A 23,104-nucleotide genomic window follows, 5' to 3' on the forward strand; every position below is an offset into this window, starting at 1 on the left:
GGTGTTGGTGGGGCAAAAGAGAGAGAGAGAGAGAGCAGAGAGAGAGAGAGGAGAGAGAGAGAGAGAGAGAGAGAAGAAGAGAGAGAGGAGAGAATTATTCTTATTTAAAAGACTCATATGGAAATATTATTGTATTTCTTTAAAATACTATCACATATGAATTTGGTAATTGTAGTTATCATCATAAAACATTAATAGTAAACATATTACATACATACTAAGTGCACCCATATAAAAAAATTCCTCGTCGTCTCAGTAATAAGAGAGAGAGAGGAGAGAGAGAGAGAGATAGAGGAGATAGAGAGAGAGAGAGAGAGAGAGAGCGAGAAGAAGAGGGAGAGATTACATGAACAGTTAGGTTGGCAACACACTCCCCCTTCTGTCACATTATTTGACATATTTGACAGCTCTGGACCTCAGCTTCGTTCCTGGATCTAAAAAGGAAGATGAGGGGTACAATGGATTAACCTTCACTCTTACATAATTTTTTAATTTATAAACTAGAATCTTACTAATTCACTACAGTATTTTATTTAATGAATTGATATTACTGTTGTTTACATTAATATTAATATTTGAAAATTAGTAAATCATTTATCATGCAAAATACACATATCTCTTCTCTGTAAGAGAGAGAGAGAGAGAGAGAGAGAGAGAGAGAGAGAGAAATTAAATTATTTCTTTTATTATTTGATATCATTTAATCTTATTAAACTTACTAATACAGTATTAATCAATATTAATATTTGAAAAATAGCAAATCATCATTGTATCATAAAAATTTATTTAGTCATGAAAATAACATCAAAATACTCTAATTAGGAAATATTTAGTCAGAAAAACCAGCAAATAGGTGAATTTCCTGTGAATAATGGGTAGATATTGCGAATAGGTGAATCCACGAATCTTGACTGTATTAATGTTTTTATTATTCTTTCTTTCTATCTTTTTACTGAATATGAATTTGTTACATTGGTGTATCTGAATCTTTAATTTTGTGTTAGTATTTCAAATAAATTACTTACAGCCATAATTTGTAAGTGTCTAAAAACTGGCATTCGGTTGTCATCACCCATATCGCCCACCTTCACTATGGATGTTGGCCCAACCATGTAATATAACTAAATAAATATAACAGTTCTATGAGTGTTTACATATAGAGGATGCACCAGCAGCAGTTTGTGGTTGCTACCTCAATAATGTAAGTTAAGTGAAACTTGTGCAAATTTGCTGCTATAAATGTTAATTTTCTTTTATAAGAGGCAGCTTGGAGGTAACTGAACACCATAAACACAGTTGCTGAAATGTTTTGTATTGATCTTGTGGGCAGTCATGTCTGTTAGGATGTGATAATTTATAGGAAATACTAATTTATGAGTGCTGACTTCATGAACACTTTTATTCTCATATTTATGTCAGATATTTCCTTAACTGCACATTTTACACTCAAACCCAGTAACATCAACAACAAAAACTTTATGATCACTTTCTTGAAAATATTTGAGTATGGAGACTTTACAGTATGCTCAAGAAAAATACCTGCTTCCCGCACCTCCATCCTGTTCTCAAATGCCCTTACAGTGCAACATCTGTTGGGTCTTCCATTAGTTACTTGTTCAACTGCTTCAGAGTTTCATAGTCAGTGGATTTGTGTTCACTCCTGGATGACTAAGGGAACAGACTTTTGTACAAGATAGTACAAACATGAGTAATAATACTACTTCCTCTCATTTCTCAAAATAATAGGAGTAGAAGACACTCCAACAATTCCCACTGCTAACTTTGGATATAAACTACAATCCAAACCATGGTATCCTCTCTTAATAATCAAGACAGTGAAAGGAGTTTGAACAGCAAGATAAAAATAAGAAAACTATACTGTTATTCACAGCCAGAGCCTTTAGCTTGGGCAGTGGTAGTCCTCCTCCTTTGTACTGCTGAGAAAGGTTCTGGTGAATTTTGGTATTATTGAACTCTCAGATGACCCTTATCACTCCCTAATGGTTAAAGCCAGAATGTTTTTCTTAACCTTTTGAGACTCTCCAAGCTTTCTTCCCACATGGAGGTATCTTCTGAACAAGAAACACTTCCACCTATTTCATCCTCACATAAAATTCCCACACCATCATGCATGGCAGTTATCAAGCACAGTCTTAAGATTGAGAAGCCATTATAGTATTACAGGATTTTGTAACTCCCTTGCAGATCCTTTACCACAGCCCTTCACTAAGCAAAGTGGACTAAATTTCCAGCTTAGTGAAATGAATACGGTTCTTGAGACCTCTATTCCAGTCCTTGGAGACATCTTTGTTTACAGGAATGTCAGGATCTTTCTTAAGATTGTTAAAAGCTATTGCTCTGCCCTGTCTTTGATCTACATCCACTGAGGCCCCTTAAACCTTATCCCCAATGCACTGATTCATTTTGTCCTCCTCCTCATCTGTTGGTGCACAAGTCATCAGATTTGGTTGGTGTCTAAGAAATACATCACTTATTGATTATGACAGGTATATGCATATCATCAGGGATCAATAGGTTGAGGTCCTTCATCCACCTTGGCCTTTTATTCGGAGCTTTCTACCAATTCTTGCTAAGTTTTACCTAAATGATATCACTCATAAAATCTTTTTGTGTAGTTGCTGGGACAATGTTGCAGCAACTATGTAGGGAAGGATTTGAATGAATTAATCCTCCAGTTATATGTAAAAACAACCATTATTCAGATATGCCCGGCTCCACCACCATCTACACCACCTGGATGTCTTGTACCTACAACTTTCTTCCCTTGAGCTTATACAGATTATAAATGAATGAGGTTATAATATCAAGCAATGGTTTTACAACAAAGTATTTATTTTTCACAAGCACACTGATTAACCATAATTTTTTATATCCATCCTCCCCAGCTCTCTCCTTCAGTTCAAATATAGCACAGAATGAATTGTGAAGCTTCATAGACCTAGTGGAGTAGGCATGTGCAGTTGGGTCTTTCTTTGCTAAGTTTCAAATTGGTCTGCTAGGATGGTTGTGAAAAACTTGTTTAATGGTAAAAACAATGTTTCAATATGCAGTATTTTGATAAATGAGAGGTATACTCTCAATCTCTAAATTTTGATATGTAATTTTCATGATTGTATTAATTCTCAGTTCAAAATCTGAGGGCACATATCTTGAATATATTGTCTTCACAAATATCCAACTTGTATAAAGCATAAATGTATAATATATGTATGTATAGTAAAGGCTTACAATGCATCACATCACACAGGCTACATCCATCAAATAGTAAAATTACAATTTACACTACGTACAATAGCTAAGAATTCTACCAACAAATGTTACTACTACCTTCAGCCCAATTGTAATCATACAGCAGATTACAAGAATTTTTTTTTTTTACATAAAAAAGTGCAAGGGTAAAGTATCAATATTTTTAAAAAATATATAAAAGAAAAATAACTTGGCCAACATATGGTTTTATTATCAGCAAAATGTAATCTTACAGAAGTATGACAAAATTACCTTGGGCCTAAATAAAACTGCTGATAGAAATTCTAGTCATTCTTTACAAATATACAAAATGCAAGACAGGTAGCCAGCATGGTACAAAATGCAAGACAGGTAGCCAGCATGGAGAAACTTGCTGCATTACAATGAAAAACATACTTTTCTGATCATACTAATGTGTACCTAAAAACTTACTTTTCAGGTCATTAAGATCAAGAAGATAAGGCCCCTGACTAATCACAATACGACATGGCGAGTAGCTGGCTGTAAGTGGGTGAATTTCAATTTCAATGTAATATATTTTTCAAAAAGAGCACTCAACAAAATTCTTCTTTTATTTGGGCAAAAATGCTTTTAAAAGAGAGCAGTACATTGACGATGGTTGGTTGAATGTAACATGTTCAAATAACATTGTTATATTCCATATAAGTACCAACTATAATTGATAATCTGGATTAAATCCTTTTGAAAAACTGACATTTCTCTAGCAAACATATGTTAGGTTTGTTAATAATACTATTGAGTTGAAAGACTATTAGAAAATACACTGCCCCCTCCATTTTTATTGGGGAATAGGTTTAAGAACCATGATAAACAAATTAAGGTTTCAACATTTTCCAGTATGTATGTATCTTAAGAGCTCTTAGAATTTGAAGTTCTGAATTTTTGGAAGATAATTTTAAAATTATTGATAAAACAGGAGATTCATTATGTTATCCTTCATTTTTTTAACTTTGTAAGAAAAAAGCAAAAAAGACAAACTATTACAATACAGCCAGAGTTAACACAGAACCTAAGAATATTCTCTGTTTACCATTTCACCCTAATTTAATTCCTGCAATACCCATTTTAAAAGTACTTATATTAATTTAGTATTTCTTAAATACTATACAGTAATAACATTTTGAGAAATAGGTTAATAATAGTCAACCCAATTCAAACAATATTGTATATAGCATCCCTTGCAAAGAATCTAATAAGATTTAGAAATGTACCATATACAGTGGTACCTCGACATACGAAATTAATCCGTTCCGAGGCGGCTTTCATATCATGAGCTTTTCGTATCTTGAACCGCATTTTACATGTAAAATGGCTAATCCGTTCCAAGCCCTACAAAAACACCCTAGTAAATTTTATAATAAAGCAAAATTGACCAATAAACAATGAAATACTACAACAATTTGGACCATTCAATACCTAACTTAATACATACTAGTACTAATAAGTATGTACTACCTGTAAATAAAGTGTATTAGTGTATATGGTATACAAGAAATACTGTACATACATACGTACGTATGTAGTAATATGTGGAACCTTACCTTTCAAGTGAGGCTATCTCCGAAAGTGGCGACAGAGGAGGAGGACAAACGGCAGAAAACTTCTAATAGTACGTACACTTAACTTTACAAAACACATTAAAAAATGCCAGGAAACATAAACTAAACTTTACGAAACACATTAACAAAACTGTAACACTTAAATTTACAAAAAACTTAAAACTAATTTTTATTTTTTTTTATTTTTACATTTTTTTTTACTTTTTTAACTTATTTTTTTTATACAAAATTTCAATTTCTTCACCACTTCCAACTTTCTATTTTTTTTGTAGTATCAATTGGATCTTCCTTTTTGCTCACTCCTACTAAAGGCCTCTTTTAAAAATTACTTTCTAAGGAAGATTGCTTCTTCCTACTTTTCACAATGTTCCTGAAACAAATCAGGCAAATGTCATCAACTGCATAAGCATACGACCTGTGTAAGCCTTTTCGGGGTGTCTCTTTTCTACAAATGATTGGACCTTATGAAAAGCAGCTAGAGCATCTTTAATTTCTGCCGTTGTCATAGGGTCGTTGTCCTCCTCCTCGCCGCTGCAAGAGAACTCTTCTTGAACGACGTTACTTTGCATGGCCTCCAACTCCTTCAGGTCATCCGTCGTAAGCTCCTCTTGGTGCTCCTCGAGAAGGTCACTGATGTCCTCCTCCTCGTCGACCAACCCCATGGACTTGCTGTGTGCAACGATCTCCTCAAGATCTGGTTGCGAAACAGTTTCAGGATCGTCAACTGTTCCTGAATCTGCAGCACCAGCTTCGCCCACGTCGAATCCCTCAAAGTCTTGGGCGGATACGGCATCAGGCCAGAGTTTCTTCCACAATGAATTTAAGGTTCGCCTCGAAACCTCCTGCCAAGCTTGATCGATGAGTCGGATGCACATCACAACATCGAAATGCTCCTTCCAAAATTCACGTAAGGTGAGGTTTGTGGTATCGGTGATGTCGAATATACAGCTTCTTGAAGTTCAATATCACTGGTCCATGGGTTGGAGGAGAGGGGTGGTGTTAGACGGAAGAAAAAGAATACTCCACTACGATATCCTTCCTCGAGGCCAGGAGGGTGAGCAGGGGCATTGTCCAACAACAGCAGACATTTCAGAGGGAGGCACTTCTCTTCCAAGAATTTCTTCACTATCGGGCCAAAACACAGATTTACCAACTCAGTGAACAAAAGTCTTGTTAACCAGGCTTTCACAATAGCCCTCCACATCACCGGATGCTTCTCCTTTAGCACTCTGTGGACCTTGAAGGCTCGAGGAGTCTCGGAATGATACACAAGTAGGGGCTTCACCTTGCAATCCCCACTGGCATTCGAACAAAGTGCGAGCGTAAGCCTGTCTTTCATTTCATAGGCTTATGCCCAGGTAGCTTCTTCTCTTCCTGCGTGATGTACGTCCGACGAGGCATTTTTTTCCAAAAAAGGCCAGTCTCATCACAGTTGAAGACTTGCTGAGAACTGTAGCCTTCCTTGATTGTCATCTCGTCGAACGTCTTAATAAAGGCTTCGGCCGCTTTCGTGTCCGAGCTGGCCGCCTCCCCATGCCGCACCACCGAATGGATGCCAGTCCGTTTACGGAATTTTTCAAACCACCCATGAGAAGCCTTGAACTCTGGGGTTGGCGTCGATGTCCCTTCTCCTCCGTCGTCTTCGGCCTGGGCAATCAAATCGCCGAAAATAGTGCTCCCCTTTTGGGAGATTGCCGCCTCGTTTATCGTATTGCCAGTGATTTCTTTGTCTTTTATCCAGACAAGAAGCAGCCGTTCCATCTCGTTGTACAAATAGTCACGCCCTTAGAAGGTGTAGCTGCTTTGATGGCATCCTTCTGCTTAAGAATGGTGCCTATTGTTGATGGATTTCGGCCATATTCCTTGGCAATCACACTCAATTGCATGCCAGCTTCATACTTTTTTATTATCTCCATCTTTGTCTCCAAAGAAAGCATCCTCTTCTTTTCTACTTCAACTTTCTTGGGACCCATGACTATGTATATACTGTACGTAATTAAGTTATGTAGTACGTATACGTATGTAGTAAAGTTCTCTCACAACACGATAAAGTAGTACTACATACCATGAAATCACAAACTAATTTATGTTAATAAATGAAATCGTATAGAACAAACGAATTCCGCGTGCTTACGATACCAATGATGCCGCCGAGTGGCCAAAAAAGCATGCAAAAGCACGCTGCTATGTAGATGTATGATGCTGACCAATAGGAGAGCAGGATCTTATGGCAGTGACTAGCATCAGGAACCAATGGGAGAGTAGGAGGATGGTGGCGAGTCTACTAAGTTGGGGGCACGTGAGTTTTAAAATTGTTATCGGTGGTCCGGGCGAATCTCGGGACTTTACAGCAACAACCTTTCTTATCTTGAACAATTTTCCTATGTAGAGCAAAAAAAAACCTTCATATCTGCTTTCGTATCTCGAGTTTTTCGTAAGTTGAACCTTTCGTATGTCGAGGTACCACTGTATTCCATGTATATGATGACCTTTAGATAAGACGAGGTAAAAAAATCATGGCAAATTTTCAAGAACTTATCTTATATCTGTAGTACAGGATGACTTCTAAATTTCAAAACAAACCTTTTTTGGAGAAAAGTGATTATTTACAAAAATTAAACAGTACAACTATATTTTATGATAATGATGACTTAAATAAAGGTTGTTTTCCTTGTTGTTTCCACTTACAGTAATATTATTATCATATTGTTACATTTGCATTTGATATTGTTTACTTTCTCAAATTCTCACCTGATTTGACGAGTATTATCAATATCTTCATTGCTATTATTTGTTAAAAGAGATATAATTCGGAGATAACTTTTATCGTTAAAAATTAACGAAGTCTGGTTGAAAACGTGCACATATTACTTAATTGTATAAGCATTAGGTGCAATTTCTCCAGTTCCGAACATCACTTCTACCTGGCCGTTATTCATTTAATTCAGCCTCAGCTGTAACCCACTGCATAAGGGATGAACAAAAATGTATTTTATTTTTACTTATGGAAGCCACCATTGAGAATCGGCAGGGTTTAACTTGACAATTTTAATGAAGTTCTTAATAAATACTTGATAGTTTACAGCAATTGACGTCCGCAATCTGCGGTTTCTCAGTTCGGTTGTTTATGTCAATAGTACACGTTTACAATAATCTGCTTCATCCAGAATTCTAAAAACCCAAATTGTTTACTGGAGGATGGAGGAGTATCATTAGTATTACAGTCAATGAGAGAGAGAGAGAGAGAGAGAGAGAGAGAGAGAGAGAGAGAGAGAGAGAGAGAGAGAGAGAGAGAGAGAGAGAGAGAGAGAGAGAGAGAGCTTGTTTGACTGTAATCATGCTACATGTATTATTGTATTACAATATTATGAACAGAGTGATGATGCACCATTTCCTTTCCAGTTTTCTTTACAGTCTTAAAATAAACAGCTGATCACGTTTTACCGATATCACTGTCTTTAGCTGCCAAACGAAACCTTATTTAGAGATACATTCCTTTCGTAAATTAACAAAGCCAATTCTATATAATGTTTTTCATGCAGACTTTACCTAAAGGGAAAACCATTCTTTTGTTTAAATTTTGTCGCCATTCTCAAACTACCACTAATAACAATACAATAATGAACGATAATTATCTTGCACAATTATGGTTCACAAGACGGAATTGTTCAAAACAGTTACAAACAACTTTGTGTTTGTGTGCATCCTCACTCGATGTTCACTGTGTTTGTTATAAAAGCACCACAATAATTATGGTAATAAATGGCATTTACAAAGGTGTAAGCGCCAATAAACTGCTTACCTGTGCCAAAAATTGCTTACTAACGCCAATAAACTGTCTACCGACAACCTCCCTACTGACGCTGATAAACTGCCTATCAATGCCAAGAAACTGATTTCTGGTGCTGAAAATCTGGTTAACGACATCGTTAGCCAAGCGTTATAAAACCGAAATGCTGTTAACCAATACCACCAATAAGCAGGGGCTGCCTGTATACATTCATATATGTACAGTAGACCCTTGACTCACGAACACAATCCGTTCCTAGACCTTGGTCGTGTTCCAAATTGTTCGTGACTCGGAGCTAATTTCCCCATAAGGTTTAATGGGAATAATATTAATTGGTCTCGACCCCTACGAACCAATATATATTATGTATATTTTGCCTTATTTTACACAGATAATGTAAAAGTCAGTGTAAAAACCTTAATATATCTAATAATATAATTTAAAATGGTAAACTAACCCCTATAAAAACGTTTGTAAAGTGAACACTTACTATGACTGGCGAGACTTCTGGCTTGACGGACAAGAGAAGAGGAGGGTGGTGGGTGGGGAGGAGGTTATTGTGCGGAAGGAGACCCTCCCCCATCCAGGTCGGGGAGATCTCGTTCCGGAGATTCAACTCTTCTAGGTTTTTTTGGTGAACGTTTAATCACAAACTTATCCAATGTCTGTTTGTTCCTTTTCCTTCCTTGCATAACTTTTCTGAAATGGCTCATTAAATTTTCATTGAGCATATTCACGATCCTGTTCGTAACAATTTTGTCCGGATGATACAATTCAAGGAAGCACTGGACATCATTCCACTTTTCCAATGCGGCTTTTATCACTCACTGCTGACATCTGTAACTTCCTCCCCAGCCTCCCTCTTCGTCAGTTGATTTCTTTCTTTATTTCAATGGTTATCTTCCTCTTGCACCCTCTCTCACCATCACTCTTCACTTTCTTACTTTCACCACCACTCTTCACTTTCTTAGGGCCCATTATGAAGAAAATCACAAGTTTTAGCGCAAAAAATGCTAAGCGAATTGACGAACGTCTTGTACACATGATGATGAAACAAAGAGCGATGCGTGGGTGACGCCGTGCGTGGGCGGCTGGAGGATGGCTGTTCCCATGGCAACTCAAACGCTCTCACGTGTGCTGGGCGATTTCGCGCATTTTTCAAATGTTTGTGTCTAAAAATTAGTTTGTGAAACAAAGTGAATTGTTATTTTCCAGAAATTTCCAGCATTTTTCAAATGTTCATGTCTCAAAATTAGTTCATGACCCAAACAGAATTTTTATTTTCCGCATTTTTTTTTGTTCGTATCTCAAAGTTAGTTCGTAGGTCAAGGGTGAAATTTTACCTATAATTTTGGTCGGGGATCGAGTTGTACGTGGGTCAATGCGTTCGTGAGTCAAGGGTCTACTGTATAGTGAAAGATGCATTTTTGTAGAACACTTGAGGACATAGATATTGTGCAGATTTCTTTTATATTCTTAGATTATAGTAGACTTGGCTTCCTAAGCCTGCCTCAGTTTTGATAGATCTCACTGATAAGGCTTATATAAGTTAGTTTTAACTAAATAAAAGACCTAGGAGCAAAAGTTCAGGAAGTAAGTGCAAATCCTCTACATTCAACCAGGCTCACTAAACTTGTGGCTTGTGTAAGAATTAATTACTATTTCTTACAGTTAATACCAATTGCTACTGCATGCAAAGCACTGCAATAGACAACAGCAAGGATTGACATAACAGAATCGACAGGCTCTTAGCCATTGTTAGTTACTGTAACTATCACACACTGAGTTGAATTACAGTTGTCAACTTGTTTAAAAACTTGCTTATTTTCAATGTAATTCTATAAATAAATGGAGGTGTTATGAAAGTACGCCGCTAAATTCACGCAGCAGGTTATAGCTGTGGCTTAAGAAATGAATAATGAGCAGGCTAAAAAATGTTTTGTAGGCAAATTGGCAAAATCAAACATACAGTGGTCCCCCCCTACTCGCAGGAAATGTGTACCAGACGCCCCACCCCCCGGTGAATAGCTCGAACCTGCAAATAGTTAGAACTCTCATCTAAAAATGCTTATTTCTGCCTACAGTAGTACCTCGAGACATGAAATTAATCCGTTCCGAGACGCCCTTCGTATCATGAAGTTTTCATATCTTGGACCACATTTTACATGTAAAATGGCTAATCCGTTCCAAGCCCTCCAAAAACACCCCAGTAAATTATATTTCCAGGCCTAAAACACATGTTCTAGGGTTACGACGCCGATCCGACGGAAGGAATATGACTCCAAAAAGGCAAAATACTGTACATACTTGAGTAATATTCAACTGCATGTAATGTTCAACCCCATTTTTACTGCATATATAAGGACTTCAGCATATGTCCCTCAGCAATAAGCCTAGCCTATGTTAGCGGTTGCTACTGTAGCCTAGTCTATGATTCTGACATCTAAACCTAAGAGCTAAAAGCTTAGAATATACCAATAAAATGTATAAATAATCAGTATGTACTCATTTCAAATAATTATTAATTAATCATTAACTATAATACAGTGTTGGGGAGACAGAAGGTTTTGAGGTGAGAGTAGGATTACACCAGGGGTCGGCTCTGAGCCCATTCATCTTTAACATAGTGATGGATGTTATAATAGAGGAAGTAAGGGAGACAGTACCCTGGAACATATTGTATGCGGATGATATTGTTCTGTGTGCAGAGAGCAGGGAAGATCTGGAAGTGAAATTGGAAAGATGGAGACAAGTACTGGAGGACAGAGGAATGAGAATAAGTAGATCCAAGACAGAATATATGTACCACCACTGAGGGGGATGATAGAGAAAGTATTCCAGCTTGGTGGAGAGCAAATAAGGAGAGTTGTAAGTTTTAAGTATTTGGGATCTTTTGTTAACGCTGGAGGAAGTATGGAAGAAGAAGTAAAACATCGGGTACAGGCAGGCTGGAACAACTGGAGAGCGGCCTCGGGAGTTCTTTGTGACAAAAGTGTGCCGCTTAGGTTAAAAGGAAAATTTCACAAGACGGTGGTAAGAACAGCAATGCTGTATGGTACGGAAACAGCAAGCATGAGAAAAGCAGAGCAGAAGAAGATGGATGTGGCAGAAATGAGAATGCTTAGGTGGATGTCTGGGGTAACAAGAGTGGATAGGATCAGAAATGACTACATAAGGGGGTCAACTAAGGTGGTGGAAGTATCAAAGAAAGTGCAGGAGGGGAGGCTGAGATGGTATGGACACCTGTTGAGGAGAGATGAGGACCACGCTGGGAGACATACTATGGGGGTGGAGGTGCAAGGAAGAAGAAAAAGAGGGAGACGCCAAGCAATCATTTTTCCTAGGACACAGTAAGCCATAAATTTTCATTAGTATCTCTCTTCAACTAATGAAACTACCAAACAGTATAATAACCATTCATTTCTATTCTTTATTCTATCTTGACCTAATGGAGATATACCGATTTACTGACAGCTATAATGAAACATACATATACGTAACGTAATAATAAAACAGAAGAAGAATTCTAAAAAATACGTATTTGTGGCAGTCTGATTTATTTTATATTTTATGATATCTAATTCACAATTTCTTTATCAAATGTATTGCATGTACTCATTTCAAATAATTATTAAGTAACCATTAACTATAATAAACATACAAAAAAAAACTTCCAAACTTCTGTTTAAATCCAGCACTTTACGAGTATCGAACGATCGCCAAGCAATCGCTTTACACAGTAAGCCATAAATTTTCATTATCTCTCTTCAACTACTGAAACTACCAAACAGTATAATAACCATTCATTTCTATTCTTTATTCTATCTTTACCTAATGTTTTTTTTTCATTAAATGTATTGCATGAACAAGTTTTTCAATTTACAGCATCCTTTTACCAATAGAATACTTAAAGCACAAGGGGTAGATGCTGACCAATAGGAGAGCAGGACCTTATGGGGTGACTAGCATCAGGAACCAATGGGAGAGCGGGAGGATGGTGGCGAGTTTACTCTGTTGGCGGCGCGGGAGTTTTAAAATTGTTCTTGGAAAAAGGGCGAATCTCGGGACTTTACAGCAACAACCTTTCGTATCTTGAAAACTTTTCGTATGTAGAGCTGTAAAATTTTTCGTATTTGCTTTCGTATCTCGAGTTTTTCATAAGTTGAGCCTTTCGTATGTCGAGGTACCACTGTATATTGAAAGTTCAAACACCATAGTATTCCGAAAAATACCATCCTACATCAAATATACATTAAACTGTCTGTATCCTATTAGTGTACATATTAATCTTTGAAATAATATTTCAAAGTAAAGCATTAACATCTTATGGTTACAAATATATGTAAGTACATATTGTATGACTTAGTTACGTACATGTGAAAATAATCCAGCTTCCCAATAAGTATTCAGCCATGCACCCATTTTTAGCTTTCAACATAGGTTACCTTTTCAAGCCGTCCAGTTTTCTTTTTACACAGGAAAACATTTGTATGTACGTAAATCAGAGAGAGAGAGAGAGAGAGAGAGAGAGAGAGAGAGAGAGAGAGAGAGAGAGAGAGAGAGAGAGAGAGAGAGAGAGAGAGAGAGAGAGAGAGAGAGAGAGCGCATTAAACAAAATTTTATACATTCTGGTACAACATATGTAAATATGATACTCACTAATCTGATGAATGACGATGAAGATATGACTGCACAGCAAACTAGAGGAGTTACATCTCCTCTGAGGGTGCCTCTTCACCTTCTTCAGGAGGCGCTTTGGAAAGCACTAACTCTGGGGATTCAAGAGGCACTTCTTCATGTGATTCAAGAGGTGCTACTTCTGGTGACTTTGGAGGTCCTTCATACAAATGATGAACACTGTGATTGGCAGCTGCTGTCTTTGCTTCTTCATGGCTCCAATGCCGTATCCAGGATATTTGAAAACTTCAGGGAGCGTTTCATACAAGGATCCCATGTTGAAGCAAACTCCTGTACATCATTCATCGTTCTCCTAATTTTGGACATGCGCTCCAAGTCAGGGCCCCCGCCTCATGATCCTGCTCCTCTCCTGAATCTAGTGAATCATCTTTGCTGGCAGACTTGATCAGTTCTTCCCAGTCCTGGTCAGTCAGGGGGTCACAGTGGGTATCAATGAGGATGCTGACTTCATACTCAGTGATGTTTTCAAAGCCTTCACCACCAAGGATCCTCACCAACTGGACCACCTTATTGATGGCTGAATATTGTATTTCTTCCAAAGGGAAGCACTGATAATCATGCATGCAATCTGGCCACAACTTACTCAGCAAGCATTGAGGATCTGCTTCTTTATGTCCTTCAGCGACCAGTCGATGATGGACAAACGTGGCAATCATGAATTTACGAGGGTAGCTTCCAGCATTGTCCATGACTAGCATGACTTTGAAGTTCCCCTTCTTCATCGCCTTCCTGTGCCTCTAGATCGCCACCTTCCTTTGTTGATATCTGCTGACAGAGTTGTGCTTTCTCACGAAGGATGTTGGAGTCAAGGGACATATTCTTTTTCCAGCAGTCCTTTATCCAGTACGCCAGCGCAGATTCCATCCTCACGATTGTTTCTATCTGGCACTGTCGACACTATTTTAGCTGTACCAAAGTAGGTCAAGCTTACACCCTTTCTTTTTTCTATATGTATCTCACTGTGCTTTTGTTTACATTGAAATCGTGGCCAACCGCAACGAAACTTTTGCCCTCCTTTAACATATTGAGAACTTTCACCTTCTCATCGAGCTTCATGACCACCGCCTTCCTTTTAGGCTCTTTGCCAGAATGCTTAGAGGGAGCAAGGCACTTTTTGGGAGCCATTTCCAGCATGATTCACACAGATATTTGATGATACATAAAACAAAGTTTTGTGATTTAAGTACCACATCCACGGATGCTGACTTTCTATGCAGTGATGCTATGTGCATCACAGCATCAAGTCTGAGATGCACAGTACAACCAATTCCATGTTTGCGATATGGGATTCAGGTTTCAACCAATCAATACCATCAACCAATCAATACCATCAACCAATCAATACCATGTGTACAGCAAATGTGCACCAAGGAAAATGAATGCTGCTCCTGGATTGGCTGCTTTGCAGATGACAGCCAATAGCATGTCACTACTTCATAAGAGTTGTTTATCTGTGGGAAGCTGGCTTGGCTAAAATACTTAAAAACAACAAATATATGTACATAATTGAAATTTTGCTCTTTACAGTAACATATTACAGAACTGTAATATTTGAAATCAAATGATACAAAAGTGTAAATGGTAATTGTGTTCTTTTGATGTTATATATAAACTTTCAAATTTTACCAAATGTTGGTGTTTGGAATTAAAATTGCCTTGTGCATTTTTGGTGTAAGCTGCAGTTCCAAAATCCAAAAATCAAAATAGAGCTGGCACCTTTGGTTCCAGATAAAGAATTGTGAACCTGTACAGACCAGCCTTTTTCAACACTTAGACATGCCACCACCCCCCCATATACACATACACATTTTCACAGCATAGGATACACTTCCTTTATTTAATGTAGATAACCGGAGTTCATTAGGTACATTACCAGTATTCATACAAATGCATACAAATATTAATGGTGAAGCATTCATAAGTGGCTCTGTCACTTTACAATGAAAACATGAAATATAACTGAGCAAGTAACATATCTCTAATAATGCTTCTAAGCTGCAATCCAGAGGATCAAGGAACAATTTCACAAGTATTTGTAGTCATATATACTAAGCATTCAGGGGTTGAGTGTTGTCTGAAGGCAATGACATGAAAAATTATTTGAATATGAGCCTGCTGACTATCTTTCACAATAATAAAACTATGCAAATACAAAGAGATCAACCTTACCTGGCATCTTTCCATCAGTGGTACGCTGATATACTTTACTATAACTTGCAACTGATAGCACATCGCTCATTGGAGGAGAGGAAGGAGTTAAATCGTTCACAGTTAAATATACTCTAAGGACACTCAAAACACGGCTATTTATTCCTCGGACTTTTATCATGTCTTCTATGTTTCTGAAAGGTCCTTTTCTTTCTCTGGTGAGAGAAGAAATTAAATTTATATGAGTGACACCAATGAAAGTATTTGGTATTTCCATCTTGAAAAACCATTTCTCAAAATATCAAGCATTTATGTACATGTATTTAACATTCTCTTGGAAAAAAATTTAACTTTACATACCTGTGGTCTACAATATTTGCAGCTAATTCTTGATTCATTCCCCGAACATTCATCAATTCAAATATTGAAGCGGTATTCACATTCATAACTCTCATTGGTGATCCCCGGACACTCCTACTACCATGGGACTGGGAATGAGATCTCTGGGACCTTCCAGATTCACAGCTTGGAAGCGAATCAACACTTTGCGTTCGAGACGATGAGCGACTGAAAAATTCATGACAGCATTACATGCAGTGAATATTACATTACCTACATATAAATCATTTCAGTTTAGATTTCAGACTTAATGAAGAGACATTTCTTATAAAAATAAAAGCCTTCCTATAACCGCATATGATTTTCGCCTCTGACCTTCGGTTTTGTGACGCCAGGGCGATTTATCCCAAAAATAACCATTTTTCAAATTCTATCTCCTCCTTTGATATTTGATATGAAGACCTGGGATTACTACCATATATAGACCTGATGTAGACCTCCAATCGAATGGAGTGTTTTTTTTTTTCTAAAGTCATTTTTTTTGCTAGATATGAATTTTTCAATATGGTAAAAAAATAAACCCTATAAATCAGGAGAAAAAAATTTATTAAAAAAAAAAAGATCCGAAACAAAAATTGAAAAAAAGGGCTCTATTTGATTGTTCTATAATGTCTTTCTGAGTTATATACGAAATTCCAATGTTATAGCTTTAAAACTAAGTGAGAAGATAGATTTGAAGGTCAATAAGTATAGTTTTTGAGATACGGGCGTTCAAAGTTTTCCTTCGTATTTCTATGAAGACAATGTTAATAAATAATGATTATTATGAATGTATATTTCTTTTTTGTGTATTAATAAACCAAAACTATTTTATTTATCATAATTTAATCATAAATGATGATCCCTTTGTTCATATATCGCAGCCAGGGGCACTCCTTCCTACGCAATCTCTCTCTCCCCTTCACTAACCCGCTTATTACAGCGAATTTTCTTCTTCTGTATGTTAGCGAGATGTTTTCCTTGTATTTTCCTCTTTGGCATGATGAAATTCTTGCCCGAAACAAAGATAAATAAACATAAATGCAAGAGAATGTCAGAGGTGAACTCGAAGGTGTACTCTTTTTTTACAAAGACAATTTAATAAATCATGATTATTATGAATTTCATATTCCATTTTGGGTATTAAAAAACCAATTTTGGGTATTAAAAAACCAAAACTTTGTTATTTATAATAAATGAAGATCTCTTTGCTCAAAGATCGTAGCCTTGGGCACAGTGTGACGTGTACTGTCAGCAAGAAGGGGGCGTTACTAAGCAACCCTACCCTCTCTCTTCACTAACTACGAGAATATTATGATATTCTGTAATAATACTAGAGCGATTTTTCTTCGTCTGTATGTTAGCGAGATGTTTTCCTTGTCTTTTCCTCATTGGCATGATGAAATTCTTGCCGAAACAACATAAACATACGTAAAGGCAAGCGAATGTCAAGAGGTGAAATGGAACGTGTAGACTACTTGATGTCTGTGATCGCACTAATTCATGACTGGACTTGGTACCTGAGCCTGAAGTCTCCTTCTCGACTCGGGGAATGTCTACAGATGCCATTTCTCCCAATATCTTTGACAATAATTATAAAAATTTACGTTAATAGAAGAAATATTGCATTTTCTTGTACGGATCAGTGTTTTAGGCTTATTGAGTTATGTTAACTAATTTCCCTGTAACTACGAAAGTAAGAGGAATTTTGACGAAATATTTCGTATACGTATTCTCAATTGCCATATGAAGCTCCATGAATTTTTTCATGACTTTGCATTTTTCGCCCTATACCACCATATATAGCGGTTCACAAAATTGCAAATAATTCTGCTGTATATACAGTTGCTTGTAATGGCAAAGAATTTTGCTTTTTAAAATTGTGAGATATTACTGAATAGCCAATCCTTTATGTGCTTTGGTTCCATCTGAGTATATTTCATATTCAAAAGATTCAGCAAAAGATAAAATTTCAACAACTCTAAAGGGAGATGTGGGCAAAAACTTCCCCTCTATGCTGTCCAAAGCACTTTGCCAGTCTCAAGAGCACATCTCTTCAGAGGAAAGAGACCAGCAAAGAAAACTGAATCTTTGACCAAAGAAAGCTTAAGAGCCAGTAATGTGCTTGAATCATATGAGGCAGCAACTTCATAAAATAAGATAGATAATTGGTGCCATTTTTAAACGATGCTGAGTGCCATAGCCCAAAAAATTTCATCAAGTCACGCTCTAGGTGAAGGAGAACATGAGTTTTTTCAATTAATTAATGGCAACAGTAATGCTTGAAGATTACAGACCAAGTCACTAGTGAAACTCTTTCCTCCACTAAACAGAAAAAAACGTAAAGTGCAAAGCCCCAGGAACTGTCCAAAAATTGAGCCTCCTCTGCTTTAATCTCCTGTTCCACCAGTCAGGGAAACAGCAGATAATTTCTCAAACCAATGTACACAATGTCCAGCTCTACTGAAGGTGAAACACTGACTGCTTCAGCTCACCTGAGACAACACAATGCAGGTGAGCAAGAGAAAACGAAGCACCATCAGGCATCATAGAGATTAGGGACGGATGGGAAGACTCTACTGAAGGTGAAACACTGACTGCTGCAGCTCACCTGAGACAACACAATGCAGGTGAGCAAGAGAAAACGAAGCACCATCAGGCATCATAGAGATTAGGGACGGATGGGAAGACAGGGTAAGAGAAGTGCACAAACACCTGACACCCCCTGCCTCACTAGAAAGTGTCTTGACATCTAATACCGCTCTCAGAAGGTAGAGCTTTGAACTGTAAAACAGTTAGAAATGCAACTAGCTTAGAATCAACTGGAATTCCATAACTGACAGAATCAGAAATTGAAACACTTGCAGAGGTAAAAGGAAAAGACTTCTGAAAGCCAAAGAAAGGTTCACATCCTCCTCTAACTTCTCATACTACTTTTTCTGAACAAAAATAGAGCAGGAGGCAGAACTAAAAAAGTCTCCAGTCTCATAACGAGTGCACAGAAAAGAGGCTGAAAATGAGCAGAGAAAAATGAATGCCAAGGAAATTTAAAAGAAAAGGAGATTTTGTCCTAACTAAACTAACAATATTTGCTTTCTTAATCTACCTCCTTCTTTTCTCTCCTCTACCAATAGCAGCTACCAGCCAAACCAGCAAAATACTGACAACCACCTATAGATGCAGCATGAAGAAATCTGACAAGAACTAAAACATTCAAAACACACCTGGTGGAGAACAGGTGAACTAGAAAGTCATCCACATTAGCTAAGCAATCCTTTGCTTTTATTTGAATGCCGACTCACTTGCCAGCATAAAAGTATGTATAACTTTCTTCAATAGTAGGTAAGATTTTTTTAATAAATTTTATTTTTCATAGGTAACAAACCTGAGGTCTTGATAATAGATTAAATCTTCTGGCACCAGCTGGAAACCAGTTGAAAAACAATCACAGATTGTATACACAAGAAATCTGTGGCATCTGGTATCTAAGCCATAGAAGAGGTGGAGCGTGGTCACCGACCACACATGAACCCTCTGATGCATTTAGTTGTTCTTCCAACCCAGGATTACTACAGAGGTGGCTAGAAGTGGGCAGGTTTGTTAGCCATGAAAAATGCAAATTGATTGAAAATTTGTCATCTGTTCAGTCTCAACAATAGGATAGACTCATACTTGGACAGAGGTACGAGAATCCTGAACTGACTGGAGGTTCGCCACAACCGACCACCCTTCCCAGAAATGAGTTCTAGAGAAGAGGGTCTAAGCCTGTGAGAGACTAGATATACAGTAGTACTTCAGACTTCAAACTTAATCCGTTCCAGAAGGCTGTTCAAAATATGAAACAATTATCTCCATACAAAATAAAGGGAATCAGGATAAATCATTCCAGCCAACTCAAAAAGTTCCCCTTTTCACATTTTTTTCTATTAATAATGTGTGTGTGAGAGAGAGAGAGAGAGAGAGAGAGAGAGAGAGAGAGAGAGAGAGAGAGAGAGAGAATGATTGTTGACGTGTTTACACTTGGATCTTAACTTACTAAGTGCGTGAAAGAGATTCATTATGCCTCAATACATCAACTTACTATTGGCAAATGGCAGAATTTAAAATAAACATGAGGATTTTGTAAACAAATGGGTAATAAGTAAAGAATGCAAGAGAGATTAAATAATTTTCCACAAAGTAGTAGTTTAAACCAACAATCAAAGACATGAACAAGCTGAACGCAGTGCCAGTTTATTTATTCTGGAGCCGAGTTACTTTTACGTGGTAAAAAATCGTAAAAAGCAACTGTCACTAGATAGGTATTTTACCATAAACAAAAAAAAAAAGGTGATTTACAAATAAAGTGTAAATGAAAGAAACAGGTGAATAATTATCCCAGCCCAGCTGGTAAATCAGTGGGAAGCAGACCCCCTGTCTTCTCTCTCCTCTCTATCATCTTAATGCACCAAACAACGGGTCAAGTATGTACATTAATACCCCGAACTTACGCGATTCGATTTGCGCGTTCACAATAGCGCGAACTTTTCATCGGAACCTAACTAATTATCATACACAAGTTCTTCACAATAGCGCGGACATTTGCGAACCCTGCAGAAGTAATGAAAAACCCTGTAAAAGTGTTTATGTTTAATTATTATGCAAATTTTAACATCTTAAAGCTTTTCTGTATAAAATATCTATTAAAAATTTATAATTTTTATTTTTGTACATGCATAAATATGGTTAATGCATATATGTACTTTCATAAGATGTGATACCCACTCACAAAGTTACTGCACTTTTCAAAGATGATATCCCTTCAGAAACTTTGTTTAATTTCTGAACTACATACTAATATACTACAATATTTCTGAACTACATACTAATATACTACAATAAGTATAAGTTTTCATGCTTTTAAGTGTAAAAGCAGTACAGAGATTATGTGTATGCTATTTATATTTTTGAAAATAATACAAAGGCAGTAGGTAATTCAGTGTTAGTCACTGTATAAGAACTCCATGATCAACTAGTAAAACATCAGAGCTGTCGTTTTGTGAAAATTACTTTCTTAACCTCGGAGAAAAGTGCTGGTACAATCTGTATGTACTGTATCACGTAATTACAGCACATACAGTTAACCCTGTAACGCCGATTGGTCGTATTAAACATAGACATAAATTGTCTGTCGGGTGCCAATTGGACGTATGGTACGTCGATAAAAAGTTTTTTTAAAAATTTGCGGAAAAATACTTATAGGCCCACCAGGCGAAAACTTCTGAATCACGCACCTTGGGGGATGCTGGGAGCTCACGGATCAAGGCGTTGTTTTGTTTACAATCATTACACAGGCGTGCAAGCGCGAATTTCTTTCTTATCGCACTAAAAAGTATCAGTGACACATCTCAGAAATTATTTCGTCACTTTGACATAATTTTTGCACCATTTTAATTTAGCCGTTACATAGAGTATTATATATGAATATGTGCGCAATTTCATGTAGAATACAACAAAAAATACTCATGATTGTAGCTTTTATCAGTTTTGAAATATTTTCATATAAATAACGATAAGTGCCAAAATTTCAACCTTCGGTCAACTTTGACTCGACCGAAATGGTCTAAAAACGCAATTGTAAGCTAAAACTCTTATATTCTAGTAATATTCAATCATTTACCTTCATTTTGCAACAAATTGGAAGTCTCTAGCACAATATTTCGATTTATGGTGAATTTATGAAAAAAAACGTTTTCCTTATGTCCGCGCGGTAACTATTCCGTAAAAATCATACATTTTTTCGTGCGATTGTCGTAATGTTTGCACCATTTTAAATTAGCCGTTACATAAAGTTTTATATATGGAAATGTGTGCAATTTCATGCAGAATACAACAAAAAACAACCCATGGTTGTAGCTTCGGTCAACTTTGACTCTACCGAAATGGTCGAAAAACACAATTGTAAGCTAAAACTCTTATATTCTAGTAATATTCAATCATTTACCTTCATTTTGCAACAAATTGGAAGTCTGTAGCACAATATTTTGATTTATGGTGAATTTATGAAAAAAAAAAAAAAAAAAAAAACATTTTCCTTATGTCCGCGTGGTAACTCTTCGAAAAAAATCAGAAATTTTTTCTGATTTTCCAGTTCAAAGTCCTTTGCTTCGGTTTGACTACTGCGCCCCAAGTGTTCACAAGGGTTATTACCCTAGTGCGACATAGTCTCATGTTCAGGGGATTTGCTTGTTGAGGTATCTTGGCAACTGGCTAGTCTCAGCAAGTTCCAAAGAGAAACTGGTCCGGGACAGGGACTGGCTTCCCCATTTTTGCCATGGCCTAGGCATTGGGATAAATCCAGGGAAGTCCAATCTACTTCAACCAGGGGATCCTATACTGGGAATGGTGATAGATACCGCGTTGTAGAGAGTTTTTCAGTTGAACCAGAAGTTACAGAAATTCAGGACTGCTCGATCCTTCCTTTCGAGGGGGGAGCAACCAGCTTTCCAGTGGCAAGTCCTTCTGGGTCTCTTGTTTTTCAAGAAGCTGGTCCCTTGTGGACATCATATTCGTTCCCTGCAGTGGAGAAAAGGAGTTTTGGTCCCAGGGAGGAGATTCCCCTCAGCTTCAGGGTCCTCTGTCGGCAGAGGTAAGCAGCAGCCTTCTTTGGTGGTTGGACAACCAGAACTTTACTGGGAGTTCCTCTTCATTCACCCCCTCTGGATCTGCTCCTGTTCTTGGACGCCTTTTCCGAAGGTTGGAGGGGTGCTCATATTGAGGAGCTCCTGGTCTTGGGGGCATGGAGTGCACAGGACAAAAAGCTCTGCACCAAGTGTTGGATTTTAAGGCAGTTTTCCTGGCCCTTCAAGAGCTTCGACAAAGGGTGGTGGGGAACTCCATCGTTCTGATGGAGTCACATATGCTCACCACCACGGTGGTAGCATATGTGAACAAACAGGGGTGATGTTTCACCAGTTCCTCTCATTGACAGTCGAGTTACACTAGTGGGCAATCAACAACTTGGTGGCCAGGTACATTCCAGGCAAGAGGAATATGGTGGCCGACAAGCTAAGTCGTCAGAGTCAAGTTCTAGGTACAGAGTGGTCTTTGCATCAGGACATAGTGGACAGGCTGTTTCTCCTATGGGGAGGACCCATGTTAAACCTCTTTGCAACATGCCTCAACAGGAAGCTAGAGGTCTATTGTTTGGTGACCCCGGATCCGTTTTTCTGCCGGATCCGTCATGTCCTGAACAGAGCAA

The 23,104-nt window shown here is 37.6% G+C and overlaps 1 protein-coding gene across 2 annotated transcripts in view; it reads right to left on the minus strand.

Moving 5' to 3' along the window:
* The window catches only part of LOC135219780 (uncharacterized), a 43,146-nt gene extending 27,096 nt beyond the window's left edge, over positions 1 to 16,050 (minus strand). The window contains exons 1-3 of one of the 2 annotated variants that reach the window (XM_064256831.1): positions 15,847 to 16,050; positions 15,508 to 15,701; positions 3,703 to 3,771 (exon numbers count right to left, since the gene is read on the minus strand). In XM_064256831.1, coding sequence (XP_064112901.1) covers positions 3,703 to 3,771; positions 15,508 to 15,701; positions 15,847 to 15,941 — 358 coding nt within the window. In that variant the 5' untranslated portion in view covers positions 15,942 to 16,050. The remainder of the gene's footprint in view (positions 1 to 3,702; positions 3,772 to 15,507; positions 15,702 to 15,846) is intronic. The other variant, XM_064256832.1, reaches the window with a different exon arrangement.
* Positions 16,051 to 23,104: the final 7,054 nt, after the last annotated feature.

Source organism: Macrobrachium nipponense, chromosome 1, assembly GCF_015104395.2.
Source record: "Macrobrachium nipponense isolate FS-2020 chromosome 1, ASM1510439v2, whole genome shotgun sequence".
NCBI classification, from domain to species: Eukaryota; Metazoa; Arthropoda; class Malacostraca; order Decapoda; family Palaemonidae; genus Macrobrachium; species Macrobrachium nipponense.